Source organism: Topomyia yanbarensis, chromosome 1 (genome assembly GCF_030247195.1).
Source record: "Topomyia yanbarensis strain Yona2022 chromosome 1, ASM3024719v1, whole genome shotgun sequence".
NCBI lineage: Eukaryota > Metazoa > Arthropoda > Insecta > Diptera > Culicidae > Topomyia > Topomyia yanbarensis.
The window spans coordinates 2863952-2880383 of record NC_080670.1 but is presented as its reverse complement, the minus strand read 5'-3'; the positions used below and the strand labels follow the sequence as shown (position 1 = coordinate 2880383).

The 16432-nt window shown below is 40.7% G+C and overlaps 4 protein-coding genes across 5 annotated transcripts; 2 read left to right on the top strand and 2 right to left on the bottom strand.

Moving 5' to 3' along the window:
* Positions 1–203: 203 nt before the first annotated feature.
* LOC131676611 (zinc finger CCHC-type and RNA-binding motif-containing protein 1-like) lies at positions 204–1872 on the top strand. 2 transcript variants are annotated; one of them, XM_058955770.1, is made up of 3 exons: positions 204–500; positions 557–653; positions 728–1872. In XM_058955770.1, the coding sequence occupies exons 1-3, from the start codon at positions 388–390 to the stop codon at positions 1103–1105; spliced, it is 588 nt and encodes a 195-aa protein (XP_058811753.1). In that variant the 5' UTR covers positions 204–387; the 3' UTR covers positions 1106–1872. The 2 variants fall into 2 exon arrangements, with proteins under 2 accessions (XP_058811753.1, XP_058811752.1); XM_058955769.1 differs by having other exon boundaries at positions 234–500; positions 557–668.
* A 154-nt stretch (positions 1873–2026) lies between these two features.
* On the bottom strand, positions 2027–5604 carry LOC131676610 (adipocyte plasma membrane-associated protein Hemomucin). The gene is made up of 4 exons (XM_058955768.1): positions 5218–5604; positions 4062–4267; positions 2950–3996; positions 2027–2890 (listed from the first exon to the last, which is right to left on the bottom strand). Exons 1-4 carry the CDS (start codon positions 5331–5333, stop codon positions 2562–2564), a joined length of 1698 nt encoding a protein of 565 aa, XP_058811751.1. The 5' UTR covers positions 5334–5604; the 3' UTR covers positions 2027–2561.
* A 3663-nt stretch (positions 5605–9267) lies between these two features.
* LOC131676608 (uncharacterized) lies at positions 9268–14186 on the top strand. Its single transcript, XM_058955766.1, has 7 exons — positions 9268–9545; positions 9837–10152; positions 10220–10339; positions 10400–10644; positions 10712–12418; positions 13006–13244; positions 13312–14186. Exons 2-7 carry the CDS (start codon positions 9857–9859, stop codon positions 13879–13881), a joined length of 3177 nt encoding a protein of 1058 aa, XP_058811749.1. The 5' UTR covers positions 9268–9545; positions 9837–9856; the 3' UTR covers positions 13882–14186.
* Positions 14187–14538: 352 nt separating this feature from the next.
* LOC131676609 (mediator of RNA polymerase II transcription subunit 4) lies at positions 14539–15640 on the bottom strand. Its single transcript, XM_058955767.1, has 2 exons — positions 15459–15640; positions 14539–15403 (listed from the first exon to the last, which is right to left on the bottom strand). Exons 1-2 carry the CDS (start codon positions 15527–15529, stop codon positions 14656–14658), a joined length of 819 nt encoding a protein of 272 aa, XP_058811750.1. The 5' UTR covers positions 15530–15640; the 3' UTR covers positions 14539–14655.
* Positions 15641–16432: the final 792 nt, after the last annotated feature.

Genomic DNA, 16432 nt, shown 5'->3' with positions numbered 1-16432 from the left:
TTCTGCAAATTTATGACGTAATAAATTTCGATTTCCATTGTAGTTTTTTTTCACTTTTTACGGTATTACCCAGTTAAACTCATTCCGAAATGGAGTGGAGTCAGTGTGGATTCCAAATCAAATGCATCGGTTGTTGCATTTGATTTGGAATCCATACTGACTCCATTCAGGATCCCGAATGGTTTGACCGGGTAATCCACCAAAATATGACGTTCACCCACATCTATTAGAACAACACATTGGGTCAAGTCAAGCCTGAAACCTGTCACGATTTATGTAAAAGTAAACATTAACGACGCTGAATTCAGCGTCTTTAGTAAACATAACAACCGATAGCTAGAATTGCCGATTACTTTTGACCATGAGAGTACAATTCTAATTCCAGTCATGTCACAACCAATCGCCTCTATTCAGAGCACCGTTTACGTATCCAATCTACCCTTCGATCTAACCAACATCGATGTCCGGAAAATATTTGAAAGGCATGGACAAATAGCAAGGTGAGTGGAAATGAGTACACGCCGGTCGATTTAATAATCGATTTCACCTATTTCAGGGTTACCATCCTTCGTGATAGAAGCACCCGTAAGAGCAAGGGAGTTGCCTTTATTCTCTTCACGAATCCAAAGGAAGCGGATCAGTGCTGCACTGCGGTGAATAATGTTGAAGTACCTACCTCGGGTAGCGTTGATTAATTGATATTTTAACGATTTTCTTTTCATTCTAGATGTTTGGTCGTAAACTGAAAGCCAGCATCGCCAAGGACAACGGCAAAGGGCAGGAATTCGCCAAGAGGCGAGAGTATCCAGACAAAAGTCGTTGTTACGAATGCGGCGAGCCGGGTCACACGAGCTATCAGTGTCCTAGAAATGTGCTTGGCGATAAATCTCCACCCAGGAGGAAAGGTAAAAAGAGACCGGTGTCGAATAGAAAATTTATGGCGGAAGGTAAACACAGCGCAACGGGCTGGAACAGCGATGATGATAATGATCGATTACAACGGATAGCTACCGGACGGGAACAAAGCTCGGCGGGAGAAACAAAACGGATAAAGTACAAGAAGCATGCCTACTTAAGTGATGACGAAGAGGTGGAGGAATTTTGAAAAAAGCGATGCAGTTCGAAGGGAAACGACAGAGTACTCTAAAATGTGGTCAGTATTAGCTGGACCAGGGTGAAAATTGAGCACGGCCGCGATGGTTGAGTTATTCCAATTCGAGTGTAAATTGATCAAAGTCTAATTGATTGGGTCGATTACATATTTCTTGAGCGTTTTTTCAAAACGTCATATCTGCAATGAGTTACTCTGTTTACTTTCTCTTTCGATTTTTACGGCGTCACTATAACACTTTTCACTTATTTTACAGTACAGATCGAAAGACGGTGGTTTAAACTAGCATATTATGCAAAGAGTTGAGGGATTAATGTTAAAATGGCCGAATTATTACCAGGAGAGAAAGTAAATAGAGAGTAATTCATTGCAGATATGACGTTTTGAAAAAACGCTCAAGATTTAGGTAGTTTTCTCATGGCGATTTCGCTTGAACCTGAAACTGAGTCAGGTTCTAACCCCAACTGCTGTCAGTTCATACATTTTGACAGCAGTTGGGGTTAGGAACTGACTCAGTTTCGCCTCAAACGAAAACCACATCAGAAACTGGCGCGTCCAACTTAAGGCAAAAGATAGCTTCTTGTATGAGGTTTCAATTCGAAACAGTTGAAGATGCATTTGAGAAATCCGCCTATTTTTTTGTCGATTTTTATCTTCGAACAAGTCACTTGTACTTCGGAGAATTCACGATCAAATCTTGAACATTAAACACAAACAGTATTTTTGTTTTTGTAGCTAGCGTCAATTCGGCGCTAGCTTGTTGTCACCAAGTTAGTGTCGAGTTCTGATGAGACAAAGTCGAAACGCAAAATCCGTGACTAATTTAGGTCTACCTTAATTTTCTTTGAAATATATCGAGTCATTACTAAACGCGATGGGAAACCTCAAAACCATTTTGCAAATAAATTAAGGCAATTTTGTTAGAAACAAAAATATCCTAAAGTTCTAGTTTTTATTTTTCTTACTGACTTTTTAGTAGTATGTGATTATGTATAAACAATATGACGACGTTCAACCTATAACCAATCTCACAGACCAAGAAAGAAAGAAATCTTAACCCTATCATCCCAAACCGGAATATCAATTGTTTGTTCTCTTTAGCTTAATTTAATTTCACATTAAACTTTTTAATGGCCTACCATGAAAATGTTACGCTAAATTTGCTGCCAAAAATCTCTACAGAACGAGTTGATAAAGGACACAGGGAGGGAAATAAATTAACTGGGTTGTTTGTAATATATAGGAGGAAAATCTCACTGGGATAGTAAAAAGGTGGAATGGTGAACTCTCAATCTCACTGGAGCATGGAATGATGCTACCCTGCACGCGGTACAACAGTGACAGTACGGACTATCAGTCCTAAACCTAAACAAATGTGCGTTTGCTATCGGTAACTCAGTCATTCTACCGAACAAAGCTGCGGAACACGCAAGTAGTAGAAGGGAACGGATTAGAGCTCACCCTGTTCGCCACCACGCTTAATAACCTTGAGCTTTTCCTGTTTCGGTTTGGGTGTGTCGTCTGGAATTTTTTCATGGATCGGAGCGGGGGCTTGTTTCTTTTCCGGCGCCGGTGTCACGGTTGGAGGGGTGCTAGGTTTGTTCTGCTTTTCCTGCTTCTTTGGAGCTTCGGTGGATGCTGCTGGTTTTGTTGGTTTAGCTTGTTCTGGGGATGGAGTTGATTTTGGGGTTCGCTTTGTGGTAGTCGTCGTTGGTGCTGTTGTTGTTGTTGTTGTAGGTGGGCTTGTAGTAGTTGGCGGTGGTTTCGGTGTAGTAGTTACTGCGAATAGTTATAGATTATGTAGGAAAACTAAAGTTAAGAGGCATTTAATTGCATACCTGGTTTAGGAGTTGTGGTGGTAGTTGTTGTCGTAGGTTTTGCCGTTGTGGTAGTTGTTGTAGATGGTTTCGGAGTAGTTGTTGTTGTTGGAGCTTCCTCCGGTTCAAATCGAACATTTTGTACTCGGATTTTGGGAACTTTTGGCATTTTAACCCGTGCCAGGTATTTGTTGTACGGTGATCCAAGATACAGATAGTCGCCCAATTCAACGACGTGTGAAATTGAAACCACTGACCGATCGAAACCATGCAGTGAACCAACAATGTTTCCTTGCCAGTCCAAGCGGACGATTGTTGTGCGGTCCGGATTCATAAACGACATCATCTCAAAGTGACCAATGGCATGTAATATCCGCTGAGAGTGAGCTGATGGCCAAACCTGATGCAAGAAACGGAACGGCATCTCGGCGAGGAAGAGTAATCGTGCAAGGAATTTACGAATCAAAGGAACTTTAGAGAGTAAACGGGGTATCGAAGGATTCTCATCATCAGCAGCGAGGACAAGAGGAGCCCACAAACCCTCATCATCGGCGACCAGATTATCTAGCAAACCAGGCAGACCATCAATGAACACATCGTCGGTTCCCGCTTTCGGTCCCTTCAGGTAGACTCGTCGGATCTGCGATGCCATTGTCTCAACTACCAAAACAAAATCTTCTTGAGGGCTTAACGCAACACCGTTCGCGAAATACAGTTTGTCCAACAGAACCGTATTCTTCTTTGTTTTCCGATCAAAATGGAACAGTCGGCCTGATGGATTTGCAAATATCGTGTAAACGCCATCCTCCAAATCAACGTCAGACGTTGATTCGGTCCAATAGATGTCCCCATTCTTGGCCACTGCTACACTGTTGAAGAGGCGAGCCTTTCTTTTGACTACTTTGCCATCAAGGACCACATCACGCGACACCAGCTGTTTTTTATCACCGGTTGTCAATTCCACCAGCCAAATTCCGTAGTAGGCATCCGCTACTATCAAGCTGTCGCTTTGAGTATCAAAAGCAATCCCCAGGGGACGACCGCAGACATTTTCCTCGAAAGAATATTCTGGAAGCAAACAGAAGACCACATTATATGTTCATCTAAAGGTACATCTGTACTCTAATACTCACCGCAAGGTTTTCCCAGCTTCGCTACATGTGTTATGTGCGGACCATTGATGCGGTAAATCTCTCCACCATGTACCGAAACGTACAGATCTTTCCCGCGTACTAGCAGTGTTTCCGGTCCGTACAGTTTGCCCTCGAAAAGACGCTCGGCATTGTCCAGATGGTTATTGGGCTCCAAACCACCTTTGAGTTCCTTTAGCGGCGGTATGCTGTCCGATGAAAGACATTTGATCAATGCGTGCGATAGAATTATGTAACGTATAAAATGTCCATCTAACAAAAATCAGGAATTTTTAAGGAATTCATTTACAGAATATTAATATAGATTGAAAGTCCTGGCATATTTTTAGGAAATCGATCCGTTTTCGAATAGTCGGCTGTGATTGTGTTACGTACCAATTTGTTGGAACTATTAGAGCGAACCTTCGACTAAAAACGACAATTATATTGCCAAGAAAATTATTGTTCAAACAAGTTCTGAGGTTTTGTATTAATGCAATCGGTTTCCCCAACCAGTTAGCCATAAAAAATTTGCTTTATTTATATCTATTTATCGGGCGATAAGCAGTAACATACAGATATATTTCGAAAGTTAACCGAAATCTGATCTCTCAATATTCAATAAGGGATCATCCATAAATGACGTAGCATTATATGGGGGAGGGGGAGTATTGCATTTTGTGATGATGTATGACGACAGGGGGTAGGGCGTCATGTCAGGCTACGTAGTTTTTTTAAAGGGGAATATTATCAGGGGGGTATCTAGAGATTTCTGACGAAATGCTACGATAGGGGAGGGGTGTGTTAAAAATTACTAAAAAAATGCTACATCATTTATGGATGGTCCCTAAGTCAATCTATACGATAATACTGACAGGTGTTCTAACGTAACGATTTAGTGTCAAATATAGAAAGCATACGTTGGAAATCTATTCACCGGAGAAAAAGGCAAACAAAAGGTCATTGATTTGCCGCTATTACCAGACTCCGAGACTGGGTCAGTCTTTTACCACTCCTACCCTAACTGCTGTCCGATCATACATTTTGACAATAGGTTAGAACGAGTGACGAGACGCATTAATTGGAAACGAAAATAAGGGGACATAAAGCACAATCTTGTGCACGGTGAATATCATGTTCAAGGTCCCTGCTCACTTACCTAAAACCTTCGAACGGGAACGTAGTCTTCGGTGGTAATCCAGGCATCAGTGCAATCAGGAAGAAGAAAATCAGAAAATTGAGCAACCTAACCCGTATCTTGTACAGAAGCCCCATCCCGTCGCTTTTTTGTTTTCTTTGCTGTAGTGTTACGTCGCAACCGGCTTTACCATCAACCAACCAAGAATCAAGCTTTTTCTACCGGGAAGAACCGAAAACTAAGGGTTCCAAATATGATCGATTTTGGTTGTAAACTATCCGCTTCGTTTGATCATGTGTTGAAACTTTTTTCACCATTTAAAAGTACATGGCCATCAAGACCATTTCCAGCTATTTCCTAACGTCACACCTTGCTCGTACACGGATGAAAAACGATTGATGACACGGCATTACAGAGATGCCAGGTACTTTTTTCAAATGTCTGCAATAATAATTTTTAAAATCTGGGAAGAACAAAAAATGTCAGGAAAGCTAGTGTAACCAAAAGCCTTTATGTTCAAAAATCTGCAAATATCTGCAACAAAACTAAAAAATCTGCAAATATCTGCAACCAAACTAGAAAATCTGCAAATATCTGTGTCATCGAAAAAATCTGCAGCTTAAGGTTGCACAGAGAATGCGTAAAATTCGCAAACGAAAAAAGCAGTTTTTTTCCACACCGTATGTCAGATCTTCATAAAAATCAATCAGCAGTACAGTAACAACATTCTACATACGCTGATTGATTTTTATGAAGATCTGACATACGGTGTGGAAAAAAACTGCTTTTTTCGTTTGCGAATTTTACGCATTCTCTGTGCAACCTTAAATTAAAAGAATGCGAATTTGCAGACTTGTCTGCAAATCTGGCATCTCTGCGGCATTAACCGACACTCGACAGTCGCCGAACAGATTAGCGAAGCATGACACACGGAAACAAAAAACTACCTAAAATTGAGTTCCTTTGACTCAATCTCGTGGTATCGTGGGGGAACTTAAAATTAGGTAAACCGTGTTGAAGGTAGTTGCCATTTAACCACGGCAAAAATTACAACTCATTGATAGGTTTTTTATACTCAAATTTAAGTTGAATTTACCTAATTTTGAGTTTACCCCAAACAACTCAAAAGTACCTTCCTCCACGGAAGACCTCGACTGAGTCGAACCTCTCGTTTTGTTTTTGACAACACTAATAAGTGCGAAAGCGACGCACAACTCAAAAGTAAGTTAAAAGAACTTTTCTGCAGGTTGTTTTATTTAACCGTGCACTGTCAGCGAACGTGATCGATGAACGAACTGTCAAATTCAAACAGTAGTGGAAAGGAGAGGGGAACCTTTTGTTTTTTTTGTGACACAGGAAGGAAAGAGATAGAAAACAAAACAGTTATTATTCAGCTTGGTCTACACTTAAATTTATTTGAAGCATGAGATAAACCACACACTAAACTCCAAGAGACTACAGTGAAGATCTGATTTTATCTGGCCCCAATTTTATCAGATTTTTGACCCGATTATGTCAGCGTCATATGAAAATTGATAGTTGGAAGTTTGATGGGTGCTTGCAGACGAACTACGCTGAGTTCAAGTAAATCCTTTCTTCAGCATATTTCTTTTATCTTAGAGATCCGAAACATGAAAAAATAAAATTTTCATTTTATTTTATTTTGCGCTGTCGGACCCCTTAAGGGAAATTTAAACACTACGGACTGAAGCAAAATATTTTAAAGCTTCGGTTTCTTAAAAAGAAAGCCAAATACGAGAAAAATATACGTCCCGATTTTGTCAATGTCCCCGTTTTATCACTGTCAAGGAAGATCGATGGTTTCAAATGAGGACGTGTTTACATTTTTTTTTTTAGAAAATCAATTTAAAATATTTCTTTTGAACCTATATATTGTTATATTTAGAAAGATGAACCCTACCGGTTTATGAAATTAAAGAAGAACTTTATACTTCATTTAACGATTCAATTTGGATACTATTTTAGATACATCGTCTAGCTAGACTCCCAGTTACTAACGAGAGGAATTCGAAACACAAACAATCAAAGCTAACCTTTTCTTCAATTAAAAATTAAATTCGTTGTTATCAAACCGATCGGATGAAGCAAATCGGTTTTTGAAGCAAAAAGATCGATTGTGAAGACATCGCCCTTCTTCTGATCTAGGCTGGATTCTCGGCAAGCAAACGTTGCCCCCACGTTCTAGTTGTTTTCTTTGAGCCAGATTCCGTACTGAATCCATTCAGGTTTCGAACCGATTCCGGAATGAATTTGACTGATAGTTGGTGTGGCGGCTAGTATTTTATCGCACATAAATTCAAATGTTTACACACGTTTTATTAATATATTTGTTCGATCATGGATGTCTGTTTTCTGTGTTATAACAACAAGTAACAACCTTGATTACTATTAAAGCTTTTGTAAAGTGTTACGATTTCATAATAAGAATTGAACACACAGCAATACAAAATGGCAACCCCTGTTTGAGAAATCGCTCTTTGTCACATTTTTAAAATTGATTTATATAAATAATTAATTGCTCTAATCAGTCCTAACGCTAGCTTTCTTTTTAACAAAAGAGAATGTAACAACCAGAGGTCGCATGTCGCTGTTAACACTGAAAATTTATCATTCCGCTCTTACATATGCTAGGCCCATTAGTTTGACACATATTGCCCCGGGTACACACATGTCAAGTAATGGGATACAATATACTAGCGCGAGACCCCATGTTTCAGTTCGCGAATACATGGAGACAGTAGCGCTTTGCTCCCTCTAGTAGTTATAATCTCTTTTTTTAACGGGAATAGAAAGGTGTATACGATCTTTGTTATATGATTGTCTTTCACGCTCATTGATAACAACTTAAATTTGAGTTGCCAGCCACTCAATTTCATAAAAAGTGCACGTAGTCGAAAATTGAGTTTTCCTAGTTTATTCAATTATGAGTTTGGGACATAAATGTCAAATTTGAGTACATTTTACTCAAAAGGCAAATTCGGAAAATAATGATTCCGCATTTTTAATAAAGCTGCAAAAATACGAATTGGTATTTCAAATGTAATTTACCTGATCAGTCCGTTGTCCAGACGTTTACGATGTCCGGAAATTTAATCTGAGGGTCTTTTTCTGCATTTATTTCAGGCCGATCGGCATCTTGTGGAAACTGCAGAAACTAAAGAAACATAACTGAGAGTTAGAATTGAAAAAACTGAAAAAAATTGAAAATTGAAAAAAATTGAAAAAACTTACCTTCTAGTTTTATGAACAATCAGTGTCTTAAATTGCAAACTCTTTTTTAGTTTAAGTCGACGCCTGATTCCACACACTTTTTGAGAGTAAGTAGTTTTTTCACTCAGAAGTTTGAATATTTAATGATTACTCCAGGGATGAGTTAGTTATACTCAAATTAAAACTCATTTTTTGACATATTGCTATTACTTTTGAAATTGAGTGCTCTGAACTCAAATTTTGAGTAGTTTTGAATGAGCGTGTTGGCTTTCGAGTGGATGTGTCACCTGTGTGTACCAACCCGAACCTATCTTCTGACGGTGAAAATTTTTCTTACTGTGCCGAATCTGTCATTTTGTTGATATCTGCTTCTTCTTTTCGCTTGGCAAGGATTGCTTGATATATATATTTTCATTTCAGTATACTATTTATGAGGGGCCCCCATAAGTGGAGTAACATAAATTAAATAAATCAATATTAATTCGTCAAAAGGGCGAAACTGTTTTTTTGTAAACAAACTTATTTCGCTCATTAGTCTGCTGCAGAGTGGAATTTCATGAAAAATATGCGTTAATGTAAATTTTTACCCTTCGTAGAAGTAATTTCAATTGTTTTCTGCTTTGAAATTATAGTAAATTAAGAGAAATCATCAAAATAAAAGTTTGTTTACAAATCTTATTCGCCCTTTTGCAAATTTAGTATGGAAATACTCTTAGGTATATTTTGAAGCAACAAACTCCGTTGATACAATAAACGATTTTAAAATTTAGTGTGAAATATAATCATTCGATTATGTTTATTTCGGCTAGACTAGTTCATAGCTTAAACTGATTAGTTGCAATTTTTATTTACGTTTATAACGGACGCACCCTCGCTAGTGTTCGCCTTCCGTCAACCGAAGCCAATTTTAAGTTCGTGTTTTGCTGCATCAGAGAATATTGTCTGATCCTTCTGGATGTGCGTCGTCGTTTCTAATCACGGAAAATAAGAAAAAAAAATACTCATTTTTTTGTGAAAATTTCATCTCGCCTGTGAAATTGTGATTTTGGAAATATGAAAGACAAGCTTTTGTGCGGAAAATGATTGAGAGGACAAGGTTTTATTTTGACTCCTACTAGGTAAGGAATTAGAATATAAGATTGAAGCGTTTGCTAAAAACTATTGCTACCTATATGTTAAAATTGTGATTAATTCCATTCGTGCTGTTCCATTGCTGGTTTTTCTATGAAGATCCCGGACAATTCGTAAACGTCACATATTATTAAGGGCATTCTTCCTGATCAGTTTTCAAATTGATCTAGTTGTCTTCTTTGCAAATTGTCCCCTAAACCGGTTTCTGCTTGCACATGCGATCATTGATCTAGAATCACAAATTTTCTTATTCGTTTTCTTTAACAAAAATTAAACAGAATTCAACAGTCCTCGCATCATGGATTGGGACTCGCTTGACACCAGTGTCGACAAGTCCTTGGAATATGGCAGCAGTCGCACGAGTCGACAGCGGTTTGGTAGCAACAAGCGGTTCCGATGCTCTTTTAGCCTTTTCGGTAGCTCCAACGAATCGGTCCGTTGCGAAAACATCCTGTTGAAGGTACTGAACCGGGAGCACTGTGGGTACTTTAGCACCGGACTCAATCAACGGTCCCATCGGGCCGCGTTCCGGCAGGTGCCAGAACATTTGAGCTTCTGTCTGAAGGAAATCGTTCCGTACTGTTATCTGAAGGGGTGAGTAGTAGCAGGATCGATGCCGGTACGGGGGATTAGATTCTAATAAGAGTTTTTCTCGTTACAGTCACGTATTTATGGGTCTCTCAGCGTGTGGACAGTTTTTGCTCAGTTACAAGGTTGCGTATGAAATTGACGAGGAGACTACGGATGAATACAATTATTTCTCTTCCAATTATAAATATGAGTAATTAAGTTTCCTTTTTCCATCGCACTGACGACTTAATAAAATGTTTTTTTTTCTCAGATTGTATTTCTGGATTTATCGACCACACTTTTTGCTAAGTAAGTACTTCCAAGTTTGTCTGTTCGACGACCACGGGGTGGATGATATCAAGACGGTGTCGATAACGCAGTGGAAAACTGACCAACAGTTACTGATAGTTCATGGTGCAAGTGAGAAAGAAGAAGATTCATACATTACCGTAGTTCGGGTTCCTAAGTTAGGATGTTTGGAGTGCAAAAAGCTAAGAGACGCCAATGAGGAAGAAGGTGAGGAACTCTTATGCCGTTTGTATGATAGAAGGTAAGCATATCTAATGCGAGGCTTTCTTTACAGGTAATCGGCAAGATATTCTTTGCATAAAATGTAACATGACGATCCATACCAAGTACCGGAACTCAGACTCGGGACCGAAATTCAATCCCAGGTTCAATTTGAATTGTCCCGGTTACATTATTATGAGCGAAAACAGCTTTATCCATACTATCAACATTAAGTTGGACATGGAACGATGTCCTCAGAAAAGACCCTCTGGTATCATCAGCAGCAAATACATTTCCAAATCGCACCAGGGAAGACAAACGGATAAAGATGCAGTTCAACAGGAAGTATCAATAGCTTCCAATTTTCCTTCGGACATAGTTTCTAAAGCGTCGATTGAGATTGCGAAACCCTCTACTAGTGGTAGTCTTCCACCGCCGTCACTAGAACCCCCGATATCCATAAGCATAGCCGATCAGATCATTGCCGACTTTGCTGAATATGAGACTGAAACGTTCGAATCCAAATGCTCGCAACCCCTTTCACCATGGCATCGCACCACCAGCAGACTGTCTTCAAACACGTCTCATTCTTCGACAACGACTCATTATCCGGAGAATTTCGACGAACTCGTCATCACCTGTGATCATCGTGGTAGTGGAACGCATCCTCCTCGGACCTCTATAATTACACGTGGTGCCGCAGCCCGACTAGAATCCTTATCGCCCTCGTCCAATGTTCGGCTGGTGAATCATCGGAATAATACCAACGTAGAACTAAGACTTATGTCTCCGGAAAACGGTGAACACAAATCCATCGTCACTCGAGTCGATCTCCAAGCTGGTCCTTCCCTATCTACTGGTGCTTCTCTGCGATTCACCTCCGCCAATAGTAATGCTCAACATCTGTTGGTTCCGGTAGTGAAGCTGGAACCGAACGAATCAACTTCTAGTTCCTCCTCGTCGACCGGCCGGACACCGCTGCGAAGACGTTCATATCTCTCCACCAGAGTGACTGAATCTAATGTTCCTAGTAATAGTAATCAACCAGGCAGCGGTGATTGTGCCTCCAGCGACGTTGCTGCCAGAGCCTACGAATTCTCCGAAGACAACGAACGCTGTGAAAAGATTAGTACATTTCGAAAACGTCGTCTGGCTGACAAAAAGTATGAATTCTCCGAAGACAGCAGCCACGGCGATAGTGTAATCGTCCCATTCAACCGATTGCGTAGCCAAATTCGAACTCGATCGGCTAGTCAAAGCGTTCTGTGCAGTCCATCCCATCCGGTGGGCTATGAAATGACAACCCATCTGCATAGGGCTTCTCCCAATCACGGTTTTCGGTCACCATGCGGTTCTCCAGTTGGCAATCGCTATCTACGCTCTCCTCCGGGTATTCGGTCTCCTAACTACTACAGGCATCATTCTCCGGTAGCCACACTCCCGACTGGACCAACCCGACCGCCTAGCGCTGCTCAGCTTATTAAAATGTCCAACTTTGATCCGAAGGATTACATCTACGCAAGCAGCGGTGGCAGTGACGAGATCCCGAAATTTTTCATCGATGCCATTCACAAATTCAACGAGAAAAAACTGCTAGAGGAGACTGGAACCGGGGTCGGAAACGATGAGAATGTTAACTCGGACAATCTCCCGCTGCAGCCGAAGGTCGATCCATTTGCTACTCAGGAGGTGAAACCGGAACGGCCGGCATGTTCGAAGAAGATTGTCAAGATTTTTGTCGAAGAGGACGATGCCAACTCGGTGCTGACGACGGAGGATGGTGAGTTTGAATAGCGATAAATTTGCGTGGTTTAGGGTTTGTCGATGGTTGTGTGTATAAGCGCACAAGATCACGCTAATTTTTAATGGGGTACTTGAATTTACATTCGCAAGACAATAACATATCTATAGATTTATCCAGAGATAAAGCTTCTACGACAGATACTCGTATACTTGTGTGCATTGTGACACTGATCAAATATGACGCGTATCTGTCGTAGATACAAGTGATAGAGGAATTGAAAAAATATGACTGCGTTGTTTTTAGTACATTTTTAGTATAGAGCAGATCTGATAAGCAATTATGCTCTACCTAGTAATGTGACCGTTCTGAACCCAACTTTGAACTTGGTGAAATTAGCGCATTTGCAAGTGCATCGACAGGCTATCCGATTTTTAGGCTTTTTGGAAACACTCATTAGAATCAAAACTTTTGCTCTAACGGGACGTCATCAGTTTTGTGTGAGTACAAGTAGTGATTCCTTTCTTCGACTGCCATGTACCGAAGAGATGAATTCAAATCGTTGAACTCTTATTGTTTTTGATGTCGTTCAACATTTATTAAAGTCAGGATTTCCTTCACAACAGACGACTGCATCTCGCCAGGATATCACGCATCGCTGCCGATGGAAGTGCACGGGTCCTGCTATTCCAACATGCAGATTGTCACGCCTGCATCGTACAGCAAACTGCACTGCCCGGCTGTAGTGGTGACCCAGAACTCGTTTGACATGGAGACATTCTCGTTCCACGTGGCCAATTACATATGTTCCAAGAGCGATAAGAAGTATGGCATCCTGTTCGATTCGGCCTACGAGCTAACTCATGTAAGTGGATGCACAAATTGGTTTTCTTTCTTCTGAAATATAAGCAAGTATTTTTTTTTTATTCTAGGTTTGCCCATTGATGGAAACAATTACCTGCACCATGGTGCTGCAGTTCACCGCAAGTGACACTAGCAAGGTGAAACAGTGTCACAACTGTTCGACCACCATCGACTGTCATACTCATCGGAAGATCTATCAGTGCCGCTCGTTGTTTACCTGGAATATGACCACCGGTGACTGGACCGTGCTGGATTACGGCAGTCTTGCTGCAGGGCCCTATCTGGAATTGAAGAAGCTCGCTTCTAACTACAGTCGTTTGCTGGTTAAACTCCGCAAGTTTACTAGGAAATTGTTTGCCTCCTCGTCGAACGAACGGGACACGGTTCGTACGTACGAGTATCTCAACCACCTGCGGGTGTTGGATTCGAACAATGAAAAAACCAAACAGCGGCTTGTTGATCTGGGGCACATGATTGAGTTCTACCGGAAGCAGATAAACGATTCGGGTGATAGCGACGACAGCGATGATGATGATTCCGCTAGTTCGATCGGTTCCTCTAGGAACGACGACGATACAAACACGGTGGTGGGTGACACGCTCACCTCCGACACGGTTAGTGATGAGGATGATATTTAAAGCTGAAATAGATGTATTGCTTCGAGCGGTATTCCATTTCTTTTAGGTAGGAATTCAATTTTTAGGAATTCGTTAATTGAACAATTGATATTCATGTGCATAGTGTTCGTATTTCTGTGTGTTTCGCGTCAAATGCTCGACTCAACGAAGCAATTAATAAAGGGTCACGTAACTTGAAGTTATTTACTGAGGGGCAGCGAACAATCCAGCTATCCAGGTTCTATTGTGAAAACTAAGAAAAAAAAAGATTAAGAAAACTAATAAAGATTACGTCTACGTCGTAATGAATTTCATGACGAAATGGATTTAAACATGTTCCTTTTATTTTTTTAATCCTTCCCTTTAGAACAGCGGTTCCCGACCTTTTTCGTACTACGAACCCCTTAGAACTCACCCTGGGTTACTGCGGACCCCCGCGGATGAACATCAATTTTGTATGCTATCAATATGTTATTTTCAGTTTGTTAGGAAACATGACTTGAAATTTCAATATGCATTCGGAAATTATATTTTTCTTCGCGGACCCCATGTTGAGAATCACTGCTTTAGAATAAGTAACCAGCTTTGAACCATACAGCCTAAATGTTCCAAAAACTTTGATAATTATTCTTGTAATATAGCGAACTGTAACGAATTTTTGATTTAAAATCAACCCCAAATCAAAGAAACCCTTTCTCCATATTCCTTACCCACTACACCTGGCTTTCTCTCGCAAAGATTAACCCCGTTTTCGATATAACCGTATTTATTCACCAACCTTACCAATACTTCACCTTACTGCGAATCGCTCGAGCTTGAGCTGGAACTGTCGGTCGACATCACTTCGACGTCATCCTGCGAGGCATCCTTGTGGGCACGAGTATCCAGCGAGACCGATCCGGCCCCGGAACCCATCGACATGTGCAGCTCGCCGGACGGATGCCAAGCGAACTGATTCTGAGCCGAGGCTGGTATCTCGCTGGCGGCTGGAGCTGCTGAAGCGGCACCCCCTACCGACCCGGCAGAGCTAGTAGTCGTATTTCGATGCATCTCGTTTAGGCTGTTCTGATGCTGCAGATTATGCCCATTAATGTTCAGGTCGGACTTACCGAGAAAGCCCAACCGCATCTCGATATCAGTCGGATAAGGTCGCCGGAGATCTCCCTGCTGCCATGTTAGCGGTGCGCAAATCGCATTTGATGCGCTGATCCGGTGAGCAAATTTAATCAATTCCTCCGAAGACACAGGTCGTTTAGTAGCCTTAGCTATACTGGCTAATTTTTGGCGTGCTTGAAATATTGACGTCGCAAGGATGTGTTCTGCTTCCTTGAGCTGCTTTTGCAGGTGATTGATCTCCTCGTCCTGTTTCTTAACTTGCTGTCGAAGATTGTCCATCTTTTTTTCGATGCCGGCTTGCTCAGCCGCCAGCTGAAGAGTTGATTTCATTTCTCTATCCTTCGATACCAGTAACTCCACCAGCTGCGAATGGTCAGCACTGGATATCTTTTGATGTTTCGGTGCTATCGTATTCTCAATCAGCTCCCTGCAAAACGTTGTTTGAGTACAAACCATACCGACAGAAACATACTTTAACCTACTTTGAAATGATTTCGATGTCGTCAACGATAGCCAGCAGGCGCTCCTTAGTGCTCAGATGGTAGGAGGACATAATTTTCTGATAGAACTACTGAGTATAGGATAGATTTCTGAAAGATTTTAAATTTAAAAGTGCTCTAAACTTCTACTGAAGACGAAGAAATTTGATAAACAACTGAATACAAAAAGCAGAGATGCCAGGTACTTTTTTCAAATGTCTGCGATAATAATTTTAAAAGTCTGGGAAGAACAAAAAATGTCAGGAAAGCTAGTGTAACCAAAAGCCTTTATATTCAAAAATCTGCAAATATCTGCAACCAAACTAAGAAATCTGCAAATATCTGCAACCAAACTAAAAAATCTGCAAATATCTGCGTCATCGAAAAAATCTGCAGCTTAAATTAAAAGTCTGCCAATTTGCAGACTTGTCTGCAAATCTGGCATCTCTGACAAAAAGCGATTGACGTTTGTAACTCAGAGCGGTGCGTTTAGTACGTTTCATTAACAAAGGTCAGTAAGGTACGTCTTCCCGGGATTCTTGCGGATATGGATAATTTATACACTGAATCCCAATGAAATTAGAATTTATCAGAGCTAAAGGCTAGTTTACGGATCGGGAAATGGGTCACGGGAGTTGCGTCGGGATTTGATCAGGGAAAATTTTTCGCCGATATACTGTCAAAACAAAAGTTTTGCTGCTTCTAAAAAACACCAACAGTATCAAAACAACATTGAGTTTTAAACCAGCCCCCTGTCAAGGACGACGTCTCTGTACAGCCAGCATCACTGCCATGAAAATCAAATTTTGAATCGAATGTTTAAAAGCTGTAATTAGTTACTAAATGTTGATTTTCTGAATAAGATGGTATTATATCATCCCACAAGATGCAAAAAGTCGTGTGGAATGCTTGAATATCGTGTATAGTGCCGAACATAATTCTTTGTTTGGGGCTTTATAGCTATAACGCCCCATATA